The sequence below is a fragment of the Hemibagrus wyckioides genome, linkage group LG15, assembly GCF_019097595.1.
Source record: "Hemibagrus wyckioides isolate EC202008001 linkage group LG15, SWU_Hwy_1.0, whole genome shotgun sequence".
Lineage (NCBI taxonomy): Eukaryota > Metazoa > Chordata > Actinopteri > Siluriformes > Bagridae > Hemibagrus > Hemibagrus wyckioides.
In genome coordinates, this window is record NC_080724.1 from 18995001 (window position 1) to 19013722 (window position 18722).

Consider the following 18722-nt stretch of genomic DNA (forward strand, 5'->3'; position numbering starts at 1 on the left):
AGCCGACACTAGAGAAAGAGAAGAAAGGATAACGATTTGATGTGAATGACATGTTTACATGAAGAGAATGTGCTGAGGGACAAGAATTTATTAAATGAGATCAGATGCATGCGGTGTCCCCCCCAAACACACACACTGACCATGACAAACTAGATACCTAAATAACATACTCCTGAAAATATACACTGATCAGCCATAACAATATGACCACCTTGACTGATATTGTGTTTGTCCCCCTTTTTGCTGCCAAAACAGCCCTGACTCGTCGATTCATGGACTCCACTAGATCCCTGAAGGTGTGCTGCGGTATCTGGCACCAAGACCAAGGTGGATCGGACTTGTTTCTCCAGCACATCCCACAGATGGACTGAGATCTGGGGAATTTGGAGACCGAGTCAACACCTCAAACTCATTGTTGTGCTCATCAAACCATTCCTGAACCATTTGTGCATTGTGGCACGGAAAGAGGCCACAGCAATCAGGGAATACCGTTTCCATGAAAGGGTGTACATGGTCTGCATCAGTGCTTAGGTGGGTTTACTACTTCAGACCGGGAACACCCCACAAGAGCTGCAGATTTGGAGATGCTCTGATCCAGTGGTCTAGCCATCACAATTCGGCCCTTCGTCAAACTCGCTCAAATCCTTACGCTTGTCCATTTTTCCTGCTTCTAACATCAACTTTGAGGACAAAATGTTGACTTGCTGCCTAATATATCCCACCCACTAACAGGTGCCACACTATCAGTGTTGTATAATTCACGTGTCGGTGGTCATAATGTTATGCCTGATCGGTGTATGACTAAATGAAACAAAAATATCAGAAATAGTCAAAAGGACCAGAAACTTGAGCTGTTTCCCTATGAAAAGAACTGGTTTTTTTATTTATTTGTGATCACTTTTCTTTTATTTACACTGTATTCTCTCAGGGTACGAGGAAGCTACACATCGAGGCTCTTCTCAGTTCTGGCATGTGGACGGGGGAACGAACAAAAGAAAAATTTCAGTATGGTAATCTCCTATGAGAACTACGTCCGTGTGTGGACGACTCAGTGGTCAGATTTATTTTGAAACACGACATGTACTACTGAGCAGTCACTTTCAAGCAACCCACCAAAGAAGAAGGGTGTAGTGAAATCAGGAAGTAAAATTGATTCATCGTACCATGATTTCCGTTCACATGGAATTACTGCTATTTTCTAAAATCGTTGCAAACCATTCGCCGTACAGCTATTGTTCCGCGAGCGGTCAGATCTGTCCTCCCTTTTTCACGATCTGACTTTGTATGCACATGAGCGCGTGTACGCATGCATTATATTTCAGTTCATATTCTCCGTGGCAGGTTTACGGCTATCTCTGAAGGTGACGTGCGACGTACTGCTCGGGTTTCTATGAAGGAACACGCCTGAGAGTCAGGGGTCAGAGGTCGTATAGTGTCCTAGACTTAGCTCTTCAGCTTCTCAGCTCTCTGCATGAGCAAGGAAGTTATACTGATGCTGCAGAAAAAGCTTACTTGAAGATCAATCACGTGACTCGTCTATACGAAATTTCTAATGAGCCTGATAATAATAATAATAGTAATAAATAATTTCCCACCAAAGCTTCTTAATAAACCCAAATCTGCTGGTGTCTCAATCAAAAAAGCGACTCTCACACACTAGTGTTCCTATACAACACCAGGTGAGGAGAAAATATTCTCAATAGATTCTCTTTAGCTCAACAGCTCTCCTCTTATTCATATTATTATTATTATTCCCATGTTCCTACTCTTCAGGACCTACAGCAGTGCTACTCATCCCCCCAGAACATTTTCCTGATGAAATCTCCTCACTTGATCTTGATGATGTCCATGCCAGTGACCGTCAGGCTGACGTGATCGCCGGCGGCTGCCCAGTCTAACGCCTCGTCGTGAAGAGTGATACCTGAGCAAGAGACAGACACCGAGATAGGAAGCGGGTCAAATCTATGAGCTACCACAAGAGGGCAGCGTTACATTACTAGAACGTGAGCCTGAAAGAGCTGGTCTTCTTTTCTGAACATTACACAGCGTTACCTTTTACAGTGCAGGTCTCGTTAGGAGGCATGGCCAGCACTCGCTCTCCTGTCTGAATGAAGCCAGCTTCGATTTTCCCCGTCACACAGAAACCGGAGCCCTGATCTGAAATCACACATCACACAGTGTCAGGAATATTATCACATCGCCGTTAACCTCAATATCAAGCAAGGAACATCTGCTTGTGTCAGTTTTGAGCAAATGTCGCTAACATGTAATGAAAGTCCATGTCACTCGCTGCAGCACAAAGAGACGAGAAGCAAAAAATCGGCCACAGAAACATCCTGGCTGGTTTGGAGCAGGTTCGTGAAATTTCTGCACTCCTTTAAATTGCTGCAATCTATATCTTGAGCTGCAATCCCTGCCTCAAAAAGGTCTTAGGACCTTCATCTTGCTGTGAAACTTTCACAATGTACAAATGTTCAGTCAGCTTCATTTACAGAAATGCCAGGTCTGCCTGCACCTCAGGAAGATAAATAGACCAGAGAGGTGAGAAGAGAGTGCCGGGTGCGAATGACTAATATGAGTTGCAAGGGTGTGAATGACTCTTAAGTTGCAGGTGGATTGGACTTGCTTTTCTCCAGCACATCCCACAGATGCTGGATTGGATTGAGATCTGGGGAATTTGGAGGGCAAGGGAACACCTCAAACTGGCACAGTGCATTATCCTGCTGAAAGAGGCCACAGCCGTCAGGGAATACCTCCGTTTCCATGAAAAAGTGTACATGGTCTGCATCAGCGCTAAGGTAGGTGCCACTGCAGACCGGGAACACCCCACAAGAGCTGCAGTTTTGGAGATGCCCTGATCCAGTGATCTAGCCATCACAATTCGGCCCTTCATCAAACTCGCTCAAATCCTTACGCTTGTCCATTTTTCCTGCTTCTAACATCAACTTTGAGGACAAAATGTTGACTTGCTGCCTAATATATCCCACCCACTAACAGGTGCCATGATGAGGAGATCATCAGTGATGTATAATTCACTCATCACTAGTCATAATGTTATGCCTGATCGCTGTATGACTAAATGAAACATCAGAAATGGTCAAAAGGACCAGTGCGCCGCTTGTCCATGCCATTCGCTGCAGCACAAAAAAAAAAAAAAGAAGACAAGAAGCAAAAGTCAAATCATCCTTTCAAATCAGAAAATTTATCATCATGATCAGCAATCCCAGTCTCAAAAAAGACTTCATCTTGCTCTGAAACTTCACAAATGTACAAATGTTCAGTCAGCTTCATTTCCAGAAATGCCAGGTTTCTGCCTGCACCTCAGGAAGATAAATAGACCTGAGAGGTGAGAAGAGGGTGCTGGGTGTAAATGACTAATATGAGATGAGATGCTGCAGTGTGTATGAGAAATGTGAAGAGTGATGCTTTTTAAATGACTCCACAGTGCAAAAACACAAAGAAGAGAGCTACTGCATGGAAATGTGTGAAAATATCTGCAGAAAAATTTACATCAAGAGCACTTTCACGCTTAATCGCCTGTTCACCAGAATCCGAGCGGCTCGGATTGATTCAGAGGTGACTGTGTGTGTGTATCATGGTGAGGGATGAGCAATATAATAGAATTAAATATTAATATTGTGATAATTGCAGGAGTTCACAACATATTTTTTATTTAATTATCTACATTTATTTATTTATTTATTTATTTATTTATTTATTTATTTATTTATTTATTTATCTAGAGATGGAATTTGCTCCTGTTTTCTTGTATAGTAATCTTTTTAGATACATTTTTCCATTATATTTTTTTTGTCTATTCCTTATGAGCGTCAATTCATTTACTTTTTTACGTGAAATAATATTGCGTCTTGCAGAAATACCTTCATTTATGACAATATGAGGCATCATAATCCGGGCCCGATAATCTGGATGGTGTGTTATTCCCACGGCTCTGTGCATGTATCTAAGCATGATTTAGCAGCTCTCATCTACAAAAACACACGGTGTGTCTGAGTCAGCCTCATCGGCTTCAGGAAGTGAATCAGAGTTGAATCACTTTTCTCACTGCAATCGACAGGAATTTAGACTCGAGAGTTCGGCAAGCCGGCGTGACTGCTGTGCTGTTTTCTCAGCAGATTAAACAAACAGCACACAGACGACGCCTTTCAATCCCTGCATATGTGAAAGCACTTTTCGGGTCACCGATTGAAAGGTTAAGAAGTGTGTGGTTTGGGTTTGTGGGTTTGTGAGGGTGGACTGATGCTGCTGACCTTTAAAGACGTCCGACACGCAGAGTCTGAAGGGCTTCTCCACTGATCTCTGAGGAGCTTTAAATGAGTCTGCAGGAGGGGAATAAAAACAGAGCAGGTTATAATCTTATGAGATTAGAAACGAGTGAGGGATTAACGCTTCATGTGAATTTAAAGGTGCAGTATGTAATATTTAAACCAGTGTAAAAAAAAAAATAAAATAAAATAAAACTACAGACTGTCATAAAACTGAACTATTAAGCCACGAGGTTCACCGTCAACATTTATAATCTGAACTACTTCTGGAAAAACATCGTCGCTGCTGAACGTAACGAGTTTTGCGTTTAATCCAAATCCGTCTCTGTATCATCATCTGAACTGTACATCACTTCTCGCATTACGTCATCATCTTATTACACGGCGGTCGTTATGGAAATAATCACTGATTCACCGTCGGTTAGCGTCGAGCAAACTTCCTGTCTTTTCCTGTTCGGTGCGTGCGACCACATAGCGCTTTTCGATGAAGACGTGACAGAAACCGTGACAGCCGGAATCGATTCACAAACTGATTTCACTTTAATGGTGAAGAAAATATCAAAACCTGATGAGGGGTTTGGGGGTTGATCCACACTGTAGATAGCAAGGTTTTAGAGAACTTCATGCAGACAGACTTGCTTTAAACCGTTGCGTTTGTCACGCAAGGTTAGAAATTATTCACTATACAGCCAAAAATTTGTGCTTCTTCACCGGAATTGTCTATTCACTGGAACTGAGAGACTCAAACCCTGCTCCAGCATGACAAAGCACAAAGCACAGAGCTCCATGGTGTGTGAAGGTTGGACTGGAAGTACTGGGGTGTCCTGCACAGAGCTCTGACTCGGACTCAACACCTTTGGGAATAACTGGAACACTGACTGAACCCCAGACCTCCTCGCTCTTACACCATCCAGTGTGTCTAATGCTCTTGTAGCTGAACGATCACTAATCCCAACACCTTTCCTAAACTATGCTGAAGGGAAGATCTCTAGCAGATACATAAAGGAGGATTAAACCTGGAATGTGATGTTCAACCAGGACACATGGGTGAGAGTAGCAGTTCACAGTATATTATAGTAAATCCTTTTGGCCTAGACTCGATCTAATTTGAACCCGTTTCCCCAGCTACACATTTGCATATTGCTATGCAGTGGATCTTAATAGGTGTGTTTGTGTATTTCACCACATTCACCACAGCAGGTGGGGTCAGTTAGCGGGAAACAGGACTGTTTATATGACTTCAGCCTGCAGAAAAATCTACAAATCGCTCCTTTGATACGTTTCTCTATTCTATTCTCCTTTCCATCCATCTCTGTACTCCAGTGCAGCTATCGACATTCCTACATCAGCAGACCTAGGGGGAAAAAACCCTGAAAAATCAGAGCAGGTTAAAGCAGTGCAAACACATATGTGTGAAACCTTCTCCGTGTTGTCATTCATGCACATTCTAACACACACACACACACACTCACACCTTCTTGCAAACATTGCACAGCTCTGCAGCAACCACAGGGTTTTTAAAACAACAACACTGTCCGATTTACGCAGTGACAGACGGACATTTATAGCACTGATGTAGCCGCAAGAAGGCGGTCCTGCACGCTGGGAACGCTCACGAATAGAAATTCTGATCTTTGCATAATGCTAAGAAAACATTTTGATGTTTTGTTTTTTTTTTTTTGTTCCCAGGAACTTGTTCCTACATGAACCTCTACTAATAATAACAAGGCATTAGGTACAGATTGCATGTCTCTGAAAGCCAGAGGCAAAACCCGGGAAGATTAAATTCATTCGCCGTATGACTAATCAGACAAGGATATCCGTCATCTTAATAGAAAGCTCTGTAACGGACCCTGAGCATCAGCATCAGCACTAGACGATGCTCTCGTGTAACAGGAGCTACAGAAATGGTTTTGAGAATTATTAAAGACATTCGCTAGATGGCAGGATTAAATTGATTACAGACTAAAAGACCTTACATTTACATTCTGTTCAATTTAGACACATTGATGTTTTTGGTTGGTGACCTTTTAGCTTCAGATCCACCGTTTCAACTGCGTTTTTATTAAAACAGCTAAGATTTAAGGCTTGAACACAGGTCGAGTCTCAAAGGTGCACATTAGGACTGGATTCCCAAAGGACTCGAGGGGGAAAAAAAGTGCTTCAATTAAATTTGATTTCTTTTAATTTAATTTATCAACTGCTTTATTAGTCATTGTGGAGTAAATAACAACCATGTAAATATTACCAAAATTAATCTAAAATATGTTAAGAAATTATTATAAATCGAATACAAAATTTTAACAATTGTTGATGCTTTTACTGATTAAGATTTTTTTTATTCTCCTTGTAAATCAGTTTGTTTAAAATTAGAAAAGAAAACCTCTCAGTAAATAAATAAATAAATAAATAAATAAATAAATAAATAAATAAATGTAGTATATATTAATAATTACTATTTATGATTAATTTTATTTTAAAAGTTATTATTAAAGTAATATACATTTTGCTTAAATTAGCCTTGCAATAAAAAAAAATGTTTTATTAATATTGTGATAGGCTGAAAGTTTTTGTCAAAAATGTTTATAAAATGTAGCTCTGCTCATAGTAAGATAACTGGAGCTTAAGCTGGAAATAAATGTTTTGAGTAAAATATTTATTATATGTTAAAATATATAAAATAAATACATAAATAAATAGACGCAGTTTACCAGCAAATTTTACTATGCTCGCCTCCTACTTTGCAAATAAATTGATACACGTTATGCCTCGTGAACGCGTCTTCTTCAGATAACGTGATATAAGTTTATATGCAGGCTACATTATCCCATCTAGTAATACATGGATTACTAGAGCTACACCGGTCTTAATAAACCCATTTAAAAAATTCGGACAGATCGGTTCACAGTTTCAGGAGAAATAGAAATAAAGGTTATTACTGAAAATCCAGACAGCTATTGATTATATTATACATAATCTCAAAGTCAGGATGGTTTTTCCCTTTGACTCTCACCTCAGGCTTGATCATTAGGGATAAATGCATTTTCATTTACACACATATTCATATATATAAAAGACACTCATATATATATACACACACATATATACACTATATTGCCAAAAGTATTCGCTCACCCATCCAAATAATCAGAATCAGGTGTTCCAATCACTTCCATGGCCACAGGTGTATAAAATCAAGCACCTAGGCATGCAGACTGTTTTTACAAACATTTGTGAAAGAATGGGTCGCTCTCAGGAGCTCAGTGAATTCCAGCGTGGAACTGTGATAGGATGCCACCTGTGCAACAAATCCAGTCGTGAAATTTCCTCGCTCCTAAATATTCCACAGTCAACTGTCAGCTGTATTATAAGAACGTGGAAGTGTTTGGGAACGACAGCAACTCAGCCACGAAGTGGTAGGCCACGTAAACTGACGGAGCGGGGTCAGCGGATGCTGAGGCGCATAGTGCGAAGAGGTCACCAACTTTCTGCAGAGTCAATCGCTACAGACCTCCAAACTTCATGTGGCCTTCAGATTAGTTCAAGAACAGTGCGCAGAGAGCTTCATGGAATGGGTTTCCATGGCTGAGCAGCTGCATCCAAGTCATACATCACCAAGTGCAATGCAAAGCGTCGGATGCAGTGGTGTAAAGCACGCCGCCACTGGACTCTAGAGCAGTGGAGACGCGTTCTCTGGAGTGACGAATCGCGCTTCTCCATCTGGCAATCTGATGGACGGGTCTGGGTTTGGCGGTTGCCAGGAGAACGGTACTTGTCTGACTGCATTGTGCCAAGTGTAAAGTTTGGTGGAGGGGGGATTATGGTGTGGGGTTGTTTTTCAGGAGTTGGGCTTGGCCCCTTAGTTCCAGTGAAAGGAACTCTGAATGCTTCAGCATACCAAGACATTTTGGACAATTCCATGCTCCCAACTTTGTGGGAACAGTTTGGAGCTGGCCCCTTCCTCTTCCAACATGACTTTGCACCAGTGCACAAAGCAAGGTCCATAAAGACATGGATGACGGAGTCTGGTGTGGATGAACTTGACTGGCCTGCACAGAGTCCTGACCTCAACCCGATAGAACACCTTGGGATGAATTAGAGCGGAGACTGAGAGCCAGGCCTTCTCGTCCAACATGAGTGTGTGACCTTACAAATGCGCTTCTGGAAGAATGGTCAAAAATTCCCATAAACACACTCCTAAACCTTGTGGACAGCCTTCCCAGAAGAGTTGAAGCTGTTATAGCTGCAAAGGGTGGACCGACGTCATATTGAACCCTATGGATTATATATATATATATATAAAGAGCTGCAATGTCCACTGTTAAAAGTCCTATCCAAATAAAATTGAATTAAATGAACAATTTCTGTCCTGTGCTGCATCTCTTCATCTATTTGTACAATCTGTTCAATATCATGATCAGGATCATCTTAAACTAACCACAAGAAAACAAGTCTTAAGTAGTCTTGACAGAAATGCTGTACAGTGAAGACTTAATAAATAAGAATACTTATATAAGAAGATATAATAAAACTTGAGGTGTATTACATTACAAGAAAAACTACTCAAAGCATCAGCAGTCTCTGAAACTGCTGATTTATATGGAAAGGTTGTTCAGGTTCTTCGGAGCATCTTCAAGAACCTGAAGCAGTTCTTCTGCCTCATGACAGCCTCCGTTGTGCATTTCATCTAAAAGCTGGTCTATTATGTTTCATTTTTATTTATAAAGTAATATGTGGTAATCTTAAAAGATTTATTTACTGACCCAGTAATATAAAAAAATAATTTATATTAAATATGAGGAAGGCCTACAGCAGATGGTAGAGACAAAGCTACCGGAGAAGTAAACACGAGACACGAGAGCTGGAGACACTAGACACGACAGCGACCGTTGGAGACTAGACGTGGATGTATGCACATTGGCGGCGTGACAAAGTTGAACTTTAGGCAAATAAGATGTGGCTCGGTGCGGCATCTGTCAAAGAGATTAAAGACAGCCAAGTAGAGCAAATGTGATCTGTGTCCAAGGGCTGAAACTGCTTCTCCTTCATCTCGATGCAGATATTTTCAAATCTCCCTCCAGGATGTTCCATATTAGTAGCAAGAAAATCGACACTGAATGCTAGCTGTGCCCCCATCTGATAAACATTATTATCATGGCAACCAGCATGAGGAACTGGACACTTCACAATAAAGCGACTGGACACTTGCACTGAATATTTGAAGACACTTTTACACAGAGGACACGGGCGAAGCTCAGGATTAACCGTCTGGGGACTTTTTTGTGAGTCAATGGAATCCTGCTAGGCATGCTGCATTCTAACCGTTTGTGTGTGGGTTCACTGCTGGAAAGTTAATATTTCTATAGAGTTAATATACCAATACACACACACACACACACACACACAGAAGCAGCTTCTCAGGATTCTGCAACAGTCTAACACACTTAAACCACACAGACATAACACACCTATCTGCTCCAGGAGACATGGGCCTTTGTACCAGGCAGTGAGCGCTGCTTCTTTGCTCCTGGTGGTGAGATTCTCTCCTGAAAGACCACTGGTAGGGACGTAATAGACATCAGATTCCTGTAATCACAGTGCAAAAAATTAACACTGTAAATCAAAAGCATGTAAACTATCCCACAATTACAGATACATTAATTACACAAAAACAATAAGTTTAGTGTTTTAAGTACAGTGGAACCTCTGCATATGAATAGCCGCGGTTACAAATTTCTGCCTTAAAATTGCATCGGCATATGAAGCATTTTGAGCTTACGATCGAACCGAACCGAACTGAGCGCCGGCTAAGATTTGGCAAAATTTGTTTGCGTCAGTGGAAAGCCAAGCGAAGCCAACTGGACCACGTTCATGAATTTTACAATAATTTCTTCACTCCGTGAAAGCTGTTTCTAAAGAGTCAACCCTCGATGCCAACATCATCTTCGCCATGCGTTCAAAAGCTAGGCGATTTTGTGGGTGTTTTTTTGTTGACAGATTGGTGGCGTGGGTGATCTGTTCTATTTTTAGCCCAAGCTTGGTGGCATGACTTCCTGTGAGGAGCCTCGACATGGAATGCTTGGCTTGGGTCAGTTCTTTGTGAGCAGCCGTACAGTTTCCATACGCTTCGTATTGGGAATATTGGCCATTTCTACTAAAAGTGGTCCAAATAAGTCGCAACAACTAGTAAACCAGTGCCAGGGAGCCCAAGGCTCATTGACGATACACATGGTGAACGAAGTCCGGTCCCGTCTGTTCCGATACACAGACGAGCTACTGTAGCACAAACTGATGGAAACGATAAATGCTGGCTCTGATGTCAGAAAGGTGTCAGAACACACAGTGTCTCAGTGTGGCAGCACATAGGAAACCTACACAGTACTATGAGGGTGGTTTTAATGTTATGGCTGATCTGTGTGTTTAAGGAAGAGTACGTGATAAACATTTGACATGTTAATGAAGGGTCTTGAGCGTTCCTCGTTAAAATATTCCTTTGCATGAAAAGAGAAACAAATAGCTTTGTGAAAGAAATAAAGAGAGAGTGTCTTCAGGGGAGTTTCTTACAAACAAGCTACATTTTCTTCTTCCTCTTCTACTCCTCCTCCTCATTAATATTATTATTATTATTATTATTATTATTATTATTATTATTATTATTATCATCATTGTATATTACTATATTATCATTGTATATTACTATATTTATATCTATATATAAATTATTATGATTAGTATTATATAAATTATTACTTATTACTATATAGAAATTATTTTTTTATTATTATTATTGCATATTAGTATTCAATAAAAGTGAGAAAACGAGCTTGTTTTTGTACAGCGTGTCTTTTTTTAATTAAAAAAGGAAAGTGTTGAGTATGATGAATAAAACCACATTGTGAGCTGTTATAACAAAAACAATCAACTTCAGACTAGTAACAGTCAACCCAGTCACCGCTTCCTTGATTATTTTCCTATAAGAGCACACCCACGACTCTTTTGTTCTTCAAGTCATCATTGCAGAAATTAAAGGGGAAGTACAAAGTTGAGTCAAATGTCTGGATCCCTCTAGAAAACTCTGGATTCCTCTAGAAATATAGTCCTAAAATATTTCACAAATATCTTCAGGGTATCATTTTGTCATCCGATTTATTTTGATTTCTTTTTTCCAGGACTGGAAATGAGTCCATTTTGTACCGGTCCCAATTTTTTAATTTTTTCCGGGCCCGAGAAATCTCATAATTTGCGCGAAGTTTACGTTTCTCTAGATGAACATAATCGTGCATGCCGGTTTGTTTAGTCGAGTTTGACCTCAAAAAGAGAGCGGTCATGCTGCAGAGAACCATTCCTGTAATTTTTAAGCAAATTTCCAGTCGGTGTATCTCCCTGCAGCTAAGGGCGGGCTTCTGCAGACCAGATCATTTCTCTCTCTCGGTTCTGAATATAGAGGACAAATCAGCAGATGATAATCGTTACACTTGAGATAATTTCTTGGTATGATGAAGTCGTAGTCATACAAGAGCACGCGTTTCTTTGAACTCCAGTGTATCAAATGAGTCATATGATAAAAATCTCCATTTTGGACTTCTTAGAGAGGTACAAACACACAAACTTGTGCATGTCTTGTGAAAAGATCATCACATTTTGTTGCATCAAACAAAAGTACTGCATCGTACCTTGAAACCAGCCTGCTTGAGAAACTGACCAAGTTTGGAAGTTATTTCTTGGAACCTTGACTGCTGCCAGTTCACCTGAGGTCACACACACACGATGGGAGAAAGGCACAGATGGAGTTCTCATAGGCTGAGGGAAATTTTGACTGACATTACTGTGGTAAGTGTGGATATTGTGGTTGCCATGGTTACTCACCTGGTCCATCTTGTTGACAGCGATTGCGAGCTGTGTGACGCCGAGAGATCGAACGAGGAGAGCGTGCTCCCGGGTCTGACCACCGGCCTCGAACCCGGCCTCGAACTCCCCCCGACTGGCATCCACCACCAACACGGCTACATCTGCCTGCACACACACACACACACACCTTCATATCCCTCTCCCACTACTACTAATATCAGCTCCTTACAACACTCACACACACTCAGCCTCAAAGTTCCCCAAACTGGCATCTATCACTACCACACACACACACACACACACACACACACACACACACACACACACACAAAGAGCTTCATATCCCTCTCCCACTATTACTAATATCAGCTCCTTATAACACACACTCAGCCTGAAAGTTCCCCAGACTGGCATCTATTACGAACACAACTACACACACACCCCATCATATCCCTCTCCCACTGCTACTATCATCAGCTCCTTACAACACACACACAGCCTCAAAGTTCCCCAAACTGGCATCTATTACGAACACAACTACACACATACACACACCCCATCATATCCCTCTCCCACTGCTACTAATATCAGCTCCTTACAACACACACACACACACAGCCTCAAAGTTCCCCAAACTGGCATCTATTACGAACACTGCTACACACACACACCCCTCTCCCACTACCATCATCTCCTTACAACACACACTCAGCCTGAAAGTTCCCCAAACTGGTATCTATCACTAACACAACTACACACACACACACCTTCATATCCTTCTCCCACTACCATCAGCTCCTTACAGCACACACACACACACACAGCCTGAAAGTTCCCCAAACTGGTATCTATCACTAACACAACTACACACACACACACCTTCATATCCTTCTCCCACTACTACTACCATCAGCTCCTTACAGCACACACACACACACACACTCAGCCTGAAAGTTCCCCAAACTGGCATCTATTACGAACACTGCTACACACACACACCCCTCTCCCACTACCATCATCTCCTTACAACACACACACAGCCTGAAAGTTCCCCAAACTGGCATCTATCACTAACACAACTACACACACACACACCTTCATATCCTTCTCCCACTACTACTACCATCAGCTCCTTACAGCACACACACACACACACACACACAGCCTGAAAGTTCCCCAAACTGGCTTCCATCATTAACACTACTCCACACACACACTCTTACACAGCCTCAAATTTCCCCAAACTGCTAAATATTCTCCCTTTGAGCCAAATTCCACCTGCGCAAAATAACATATTGCCCTTGGTGAATGCAAACCGCTTCATTTTTCTCCCTCAGTGTGATTTTATTGCCGCCGGAAATTCACTTTAGGATTGGCGCTCATCACGAGCGAAATGAACAGAACCACGGGGAAGGCGCCGAAATGACCTCACAAACTCGATGAGAAGATCGGTCGAGATTCTGCTGGGGTTTTTGTTTCCGTGAAAATGTTGTTTCAGAAAACGATGCCTTCACGCGGTTTCAGATTCACAGATTTCTCCGGCTCTGGTGATGCTGACACCATTCAAACCTTCATGTTCAGATCAACAGCACGTGAAAATTTTTTTAGAGCGCTTTTTCAGCACAGTTAAAGCCGGGGTTATACCGAAGGTGCAATTATGTCCATGTGGCAAGTTTAAGTTTCGGTCTGACTCTCTTCTGCTAGTTTCTAAAAACCCTCAGCATAGTTATCATGAACAAATAGCACACACATAGAAGAAGAGCAAGAAGTTAGCTACACATGTATAAAGTTTCCTCACACATAATACATGATGCAATTCTAGCGATTGTTTTCTTTGGAAATCACCTGCGATGTGTCAATATTTTATGCTTTGAACAAATGCGGTCCGGAGTGTCTTCCACTTCCTGTAGTATGACTTCTGATGGGAATAAATTCTGTGCAAAGCGTTCTCAGTACAGTTTGATTTTAGAGAGTGTGTGTGTATGTGTTGGGTTCTTTCCCTAACTGTTAATTACTGATTAGCTCACAGAGAGAGGTGTGACGTCTAGCAATACAAAAACACTGCTCACATTACCAACAGCTTTCTGTGTTATTTATACCACCATTTAAACAGCTATATGTAGACAGAGCAGTGTGTGGTGTGGGGCCGTGGTTTAATTGGGCGTGGCCTAACAAATTTGTTTCCATATTTGTCCAAAATGTCTGGTCAACATGACCCATTTATTTTATTTTATATTATTTTATTTTATTGTTTTATTTTATTTCATAATTTAATTAATTAATTAATTAATTTTATTTTATTTAATTTTATTATTTTATTTCACAGCATCATACACAGATATTAACTCAAAAAATGGCAGTGGGTCAAAGCCATGACATGCATTTATGGTATAAAAGTCTGATATCTTCCCTATTCCCTAGAACAGCTTCAACTCTCCTGGGAGGCTTTCCACAAAGATTATAAGAATTTTTGACCATTCCTCTCTAGAAGCGCATTTGTGAGGTCAGGCACTGATGCTGTACGAGAAGGTCTGGCTCACATTCTCCACTCTAATTCATCCCAAAGGTTGAGGTCAGGACTCTGTGCAGGCCAGTCAAGTTCCTCCACACCAAACTCACTCATCCATGTCTTTATGGACCTTGCTTTGTGCACTGGTGTGCAGGAACAGGAAGGGGTCATCCCCAAACTGTTCCCACAAAGTTGGGAGCATGAAATTGTCCAAAATGTCTTGGTATGAAGCTGAAGCATTAAGAGTTCCTTTCACTGGAACTAAGGGCCCCTGAAAAACATCACCTGAATTCAATGATTTGGAGTGGTGTCCCAAAACTTTTGCCAATATAGTGTATATGATGTGAGGCCCTAATATTAAAAACCTTTGTCTAATATATTGTGTAGGTCAATTTATTTGTATAGCGCATTTAACAATGGACATCATCTCAAATGGTGATGGTGGTCCCTGAGATGATATGCGGGAAGAAACCTTGAGAGGAACCTCATCCTCATCTGGGTGATCAACCTCTTCACCTGTCAGTGGTTTTAATGTTAAGGCAGATCATTTTAGGCACATCTGAACATCAGATTTCATCCAAGACTAATTGAAATAAAATAGCTTACATTTTTCCCCCCTTATATTCAAACACACCTCAAACTCTTCAGCTACTTTAAAACCTGAACCTAGCCGGTTCTGCGTGGGTTATTTATAACTAGTATTTGGGAAAGGTGGAGGCTTTTTTACCGCATTACCAACACAAAGTTTTGCATTTTATTTTTACAGAAAATTTCCCCGTGCTTAAACAACATTGAAAAGATCGTTAAATTTGAGATTGAAAAACAGCCCGGCTTATTACTTATGAGAATGAAACCCCCAAAACAGACACACACACTTTCTCCCTCGTTGAGCCCCTTTTCTCAGTACACACACACACACACAGCCACAGACACACACCCAGAACTGCTTTCTCTCTACCAAACACCTTACTCAGCAGCCACTCGCAAGGAAGTGAGTAAATCCGGCCAGTAGACCGTGAGTAATTTCATTCATTCACACAAGCACCAAACAGAAAACACACACTCATATGGAGAGTTGTGGTGCCACCCTGAGCTACAAAGCAAAGATTTCATTCAGACTTTCAGAAACAAAAATTTGCAAAGTCACTAAAACTCTATATCCGTCTCTTCCTTTCTCTCTCTCTCTCTCACACACACACACACACACACACACACACAGAGAGTAACCGACGAGCACGGACCAGCCCTAGCCATGAGGCCTAGTGTCTGCATTTGTTATACCTGTGCTGCTCCAGTGATCATATTAGGAATAAAGTCTTTGTGTCCTGGTGCGTCCATCAGGGTCACTACTTTAGAGTTGGTCTCAAACTTGGTCATGCCCACATCCATGGTCACCCCTCTGAGAGAGAGAGAGAGAGAGAGAGAGAGAGAGAGAGAGAGAGAGAGAGAAACAAAAGAGGGATTAGAAAGACAGAAAGATCAGAAGTTATAAGAGGGCAAGAAAGTGGGATGATAGAGAGAGAGAGAGAGAGAGAGAGAGAGAGAGACAGAAAAAAAGAGAAATAAGAGAGAGAGAGAGAAGAGAGAGACAAGAAATCAGGGTTGGAGAGAAAGAAAGAGATGACAGAGGGACAGAAAGACAAAAGACAGAGAGGAGAGGGAGTAAGGGGAAAGGGAGACAAGAGATGAGAAGAAGTGAAGGCAATCGAGAAGACGAGAGACAAAAGACAGCGAGAGAGAGAGGTGGCCAGAGATGAGAGACAGGAAAAAAAAAAGAGAGATTTCAGATTTAGAGAGAGACAAGAAATGAGGGATGCAGAAAAAGACAGATGAGAGAAGGACATAGGGGGACAAAAGACAGAGACGAGAGGGAATGAAGGCAAAAGAGGACGAGAGACAAAACAGAGAGAGAGAGAGAGAGAGAGAGAGAGAGAGAGAGAGAGAGGAGGTCAGAGATGAGAGACAGAAACAGAGAGAGCAAGACAGAAAGAGAGAGACAATGTACAGAAACAGAGAGAGGAAAAAGAAAGAGAAAAGATACACACAGAAACAGAAAAACAGACACATGGACAAAGAACGATGGAGACAGAGAGAGAAATAAATAGAAAGAGAGAACAGAGAGAGAGAAAAGAGCGAGAGAAAGACAAAATGCGACACAAAATAAAGATCTCACAGAGTGAGAAAGAGAGGGGTGAAAGAGAGACGGAGAGAAGAGAGACCATGAGACAGAGAGAGAGAGTAAGATCATAATAATTATGAAGTAATGACATTAAACCAAAATAAAGTAAGATTTAAAAATCAAAATAATGAAACTGTATTTTATGGGAACCCTGAAATTAATAAAAATATTATTACTATAATTTATTTTATTCTCCTGAAGTGAAAAATATAGACTAAGGAAACGCTGCAGCCAAAAATGAAATTTAAAAAAAGCCGAACCTGCAGCCGCACCCATGCTTTGTACCGCGGAAAATAAGAGTGACGTTTACAAACATTTACACTGTGATGCAGACGAACGTCCTCGAGTTTGACGAGTCAGTGCATTTTCCCGAGTCGGAAGTTACCGTAATTACTGTAATTCTGAAATGACTTGAAGGCACTACAGGGCGTTTCAAAAGATATATTTTGGAAACAAATTCAAACCTAAGTATTACCCTTTACTCTTCACACACCAAGAAACAGAATGAAAAAGGAGTACAAACGCCTAGAGCTGTCGGTTTGTTCGACTGACCTGTCTCGCTCCTCTCCGGTCTCGTCCAGCACCCAGGCGTATGCGAAAGAGGCCTTCCCCGCCTTCTTGGCCTCCTGCTCGTACTTGTGCATGGTGCGTTTATTCACGTTCCCCAGCAGGTACAGGAGATGACCCATGAGCGTACTCTTACCGGCATCCACGTGACCTGTGCACATGCATGCAGACACAAAAAAAAACTCACACATATGAGAGATTTCCACACGTGAAATAGTCCCCTGGGGGATGGTAAACTCTGAGGAAACAGATTCCAGGGTCATGGTTTCACACTGCTCAGACCTGGGTTAACTAATAATCCTGTGCTGTCTTATGGGGCTCTGAGCTGTATTATGTATCTCCGTGCTGTCTTATGGGGCTCCGTGCTGTCTTATGGGGCTCCGTGCTGTCTTATGGGGCTCCGTGCTGTATTATGTATCTCCGTGCTGTCTTATGGGGCTCCGTGCTGTCTTATGGGGCGCCGTGCTGTCTTATGGGGCTCTGAGCTGTATTATGTATCTCCGTGCTGTCTTATGGGGCTTCGTGCTGTCTTATGGGGCTTCGTGCTGTCTTATGGGGCTCCGTGCTGTCTTATGGGGCTCCGTGCTGTCTTATGTATCTCCGTGCTGTCTTATGGGGCGCCGTGCTGTCTTATGTATCTCCATGCTGTCTTATGGGGCTCCTTGCTGTATTATGGGGCTCCGTGCTGTCTTATGGGGCTCCGTGCTGTATTATGTATCTCCGTGCTGTCTTATGGGGCTCCGTGCTGTCTTATGGGGCTCCGTGCTGTCTTATGGGGCTCCGTGCTGTCTTATGGGGCTCCGTGCTGTATTATGTATCTCCGTGCTGTCTTATGGGGCGCCGTGCTGTCTTATGGGGCTCTGAGCTGTATTATGTATCTCCGTGCTGTCTTATGGGGCTCCGTGCTGTCTTATGGGGCTCCGTGCTGTCTTATGGGGCTCCGTGCTGTCTTATGGGGCTCCGTGCTGTCATAGCTGTCATATGGGGCTCTGTGCTGTCTTATGGGGCTCTGTGCTGTCTTATGGGGCTCTGAGCTGTATTATGTAGCTCCGTGCTGTCTTATGGGGCTCCGTGCTGTCTTATGGGGCTCCGTGCTGTCTTATGGGGCTCCGTGCTGTCTTATGGGGCTCCGTGCTGTCATAGCTGTCATATGGGGCTCTGTGCTGTCTTATGGGGCTCTGAGCTGTATTATGGGGCTCCGTGCTGTCTTATGGGGATCTGTGCTGTCTTATGGGGCTCCGTGCTGTCTTATGGGGATCTGTGCTGTCTTATGGGGCTCCGTGCTGTCTTATGGGGCTCTGAGCTGTATTATGTATCTCCGTGCTGTCTTATG

General features: G+C 42.1%; 1 protein-coding gene across 2 annotated transcripts in view; it reads right to left on the reverse strand.

Annotated features, from left to right (window-relative positions):
* hbs1l (HBS1-like translational GTPase) overlaps nucleotides 1-18722 on the reverse strand; it is a 53123-nt gene that overhangs the window by 6367 nt on the left and 28034 nt on the right. For both annotated transcript variants that reach the window (XM_058409508.1, XM_058409506.1), the window contains 9 exons: nucleotides 17375-17540; nucleotides 15925-16042; nucleotides 12153-12299; nucleotides 11960-12034; nucleotides 9755-9872; nucleotides 4272-4340; nucleotides 2053-2157; nucleotides 1831-1921; nucleotides 1-8 (listed from right to left, as the gene is read on the reverse strand). The exon at nucleotides 1-8 is cut by the window's left edge and continues 101 nt beyond it. In XM_058409508.1, the coding sequence (XP_058265491.1) occupies nucleotides 1-8; nucleotides 1831-1921; nucleotides 2053-2157; nucleotides 4272-4340; nucleotides 9755-9872; nucleotides 11960-12034; nucleotides 12153-12299; nucleotides 15925-16042; nucleotides 17375-17540 (897 nt within the window). The remainder of the gene's footprint in view (nucleotides 9-1830; nucleotides 1922-2052; nucleotides 2158-4271; nucleotides 4341-9754; nucleotides 9873-11959; nucleotides 12035-12152; nucleotides 12300-15924; nucleotides 16043-17374; nucleotides 17541-18722) is intronic.